The following is a 3,305-nucleotide window of genomic DNA, read 5'->3' as shown; positions in this document are numbered from 1 at the left end:
CAATCTTGGAAAGAGAATACCACCTCTCTATCTGGTCCTCCTACTCACGCTGCCTCTGGGTTAACGGGTTTATCCGACTCCAGTCGTCGATCTTAGATTCTTAGAAAACTTGAATTGCACAAACTGCTTGTTGCATTTAAAGTCATAAGTTAGTCTTTTTTTATTCATTGAGCTTCTCCCTGCTGGTTTTTTGTGGACTTTTCTTTTTTTAGTGTTTTTTAATTTGTTTTTATTTTATGATACTTTTTTCTTATTTGAGTTGACCAGCTACAGGTTCGTCGTAGTTTTATTTTTTATTTGAACTCAAGAAGAAGAGGAGGAGGCTGCCTTTCAGAGGAAATTATCCAAAATTCAGGTATTCCATTTTTATTATTTCTTCCTTAAAGATCTGTGCACTTTTTAAAAATTTATAGTTCTTGTCCGTTTTTATTTTTACACTGAGTCTTTTTTTCTTTCATTCATCACTTTTTAGTTTTTAATTTATTAACAGTCGCGTCTTCACTGACATACCATCATTTCATCATTTTATTTTTCACTCATCGGTTTTTCTTCGGGGCTCATTTATTCGGTCATTAAATCTCGGCTGGTGTTTTATTTATCATTAAGTAACACTTGAACACAATCTCTCCAGCTAATATTTGCCGTTTTGCATTCCTTCCCTTGCACATCTCATTCCCTGCAGACAGATTAATGTTGCTCCGGTCCAAACTTTTCTGCAGAAACGGGACTAATTGCTAATAAAGGCAGGCAGGAAGATGAGAGGAGGACACAGGCTCCGATACTGGAGCAGCTGGCGGGGTGTTGTTGACATGGCAACAGGAGTTAGTTGACATAACGTCCAGGGGGGGGTTGGTGGGTCCTGCTTAGCTGGAAGTGAGCTGGAGATAAGGACTACAGCAGGATGAGCAGCCAGTATGTGGGACACAGCGTGTTGCGCTAATTGTTTAGTGTCTCAGAGTCTCATTGGAGATTTTTGTCTCTATATGTGAATTAACCTTCCTGTCTCCTTCATTATACCTCTCTTTTTCCTTTTTCACTCTCTACCTGTCGCTTATCTGCACTCTTTCCTTCTGCACCTTCAACTCATTCGTTCTTTCTGGGTCTTTCCCTTCATCTGTCACTTTGTCTCCGCTCCTTGTCCTACATCCCATTAACGCCCCTTCCTTTCTCGGCTGAAACCTGTTACATTCTTGCCCATCGTCCTTCTCCTCCTTGTCCTCGCCGTCCTTCCCCCACCATCCACTCTTGGGCTCAAGGTCTTTTGCAGCATCCTCCAGGCATCATGTCCACCCCGGTGTCCCCTTCCCCCTCCCTCTCGCCACTGACTGTGGCCTCCCCCACGTCTGCAACCTCCCCCCTGCCCTCGCCTCTCTCCCCTCCACCCAGGGTTCCCGTGTTTCAGAGGAAAGGAGCGCTCAAACACAAGAGGATTGTCGAGGTGAAAGACCATCAGTTCACAGCACGCTTCTTCAAACAGCCCACCTTCTGCAGCCACTGCACCGACTTCATATGGTAACACACACACACTAGTTCACACACTGCTGCACACTGATACACAAAACCACCCCAGCAGATCATACGCTGCCTCCTCAGGCGGCCCACCACTCAATCTAGAGCTGACTTTTTCCTCCCTTTCACTAATTCCAGCTGCCTGCTGGAGATACTGCCCACACTGCCCTGACGTGATCTCACAGCCCCCATCTGCCCACACCATGCAGGAGTGTACTTTAGGAACTACATGTGCTGTCTAATAAACACAGTCTCACACACTGAAAGAAAGTCAGCATGCACAGAAACAAACCTCTGTAGGGTGATCAACTTTACTCCTAGAGGTTTTGTCGCTTGCAGTTGTAGTAAAACAACAAAATCAACATTCTTCCATGGTGGAGGGGTTACCTGGGGTTTAGGTGAGTGTGATGTTACTGCTATAATTTGAGCATACCCCAAATTTATAGAAAATGGGTCAGAAATCATAGCTGGGAAAGGAAAACTGGAAGCAAATGTCTAGACCAGGGGTCTGCAACCTGCGGCTCTGGAGCCACATGTGGCTCTTTGGTCCCTCTGCAGCGGCTCTTTCAAGCTTTGACCAAAACTGACATAAAACTGAATTTTATTGGCTGTTATATAAACAACAAAAAAAGGACTACCAGTAGTTTGAGCAGTTTTCCTGTCATTTCTTTTGCAAATATGTGAATACTGGAACAAGTAGGAGTAAAACATATTTTAACTTTGTGCTTTATTTCTATACTTAATAAATTTTTCCATATAAACATTACCTAGGTTTGCATAGATCATAGTTTTTATTAATTAAAAACCCCTCTTTAAAATTATCTGGTGTTTTCATTTGTCTTAAATTGTAAAAAATATAAATTATTTGTTATTTTATCTTTATAATGTCACCCCTAGTGGCCACAAAAGCCCCCTCCAACAAAGCTAAAGTGGCCCATGGGCCACCAGTTGATAACCACAGTTGTAGCATGCTGTTGCGGCTCTAAGTACTTTTAATTTAGTGAACGAAAGCATAAAATGGCTCTTTTGATTGCAAAGGTTGCAGACCCCCTGGTCTAGACTTATAATGTCTACTTCTTGTTTGTGATGCCAAATTCAATGATCCATCTCAAACCCAAGTTGGATTCACAGCAGCTACAGTTGAGGGTTTTAAGCTGTTCTGATGATTATTCATTGTTTTTCTAAAAGTGTAAAAATTTACCAACACTTGAAAAGAAATTAAACCTATGGACTAGGTCAGAGCAGAGGTCTGCAACCTTTACAATCAAAAGGGCCATTTCTGCCCCTTCCCTCACTAAATTAAATGTGTCTGGAGTCGCAACAACTGTGATTATCAACTGGTGGCCCATGGACCACTTCAAGTTTGTTGGAGGGGGCTTTTCTGGCCAGTAGGGATGATGTTATAAAACTAAAAATATCTAATGATTTTTAACATTCATTAGTATTTTTATTAAGACAAAATAAAACACCAGATTCTTGTAAAGAATGAAGGTAAATGGACTGTACTTATATAGTAGCTCCTTTCTATCTTATCAAGATACTCAAAGTACTTTACAACACAATCTGTCCTCATTTACTCGTTCATACAGCACTCTACTATTTCTATACAAAGACTAATCAGAGCTTTATCACATTCATGCACCAACACATCAGAGGCAATGAGGGGTTCAGTGTCTTGCCCAGGGACACTTACTTGTGTAACTTCTGGTGGAATCGAACCCCCAACTCTCCCTTTAGATGAAAACTGCTCATATATATATATATATATATATATATATATATATATATATATATAT

At 41.1% G+C, this 3,305-nt stretch overlaps 1 protein-coding gene across 1 annotated transcript in view; it reads left to right on the top strand.

The window, feature by feature from the left end:
• The first annotated feature begins 904 nt into the window (after window positions 1-904).
• The window catches only part of prkcg (protein kinase C, gamma), a 35,186-nt gene continuing 32,785 nt past the window's right edge, over window positions 905-3,305 (top strand). The window contains exon 1 of the mRNA XM_037676261.1: window positions 905-1,512. Coding sequence (XP_037532189.1) covers window positions 1,283-1,512 — 230 coding nt within the window. The 5' untranslated portion in view covers window positions 905-1,282. The remainder of the gene's footprint in view (window positions 1,513-3,305) is intronic.

This window comes from Nematolebias whitei, chromosome 5, assembly GCF_014905685.2.
Source record: "Nematolebias whitei isolate Nwh7 chromosome 5, NemWhi1, whole genome shotgun sequence".
Taxonomy (NCBI): Eukaryota; Metazoa; Chordata; class Actinopteri; order Cyprinodontiformes; family Rivulidae; genus Nematolebias; species Nematolebias whitei.
This window is presented reverse-complemented; position numbering and strand designations above follow the sequence as displayed.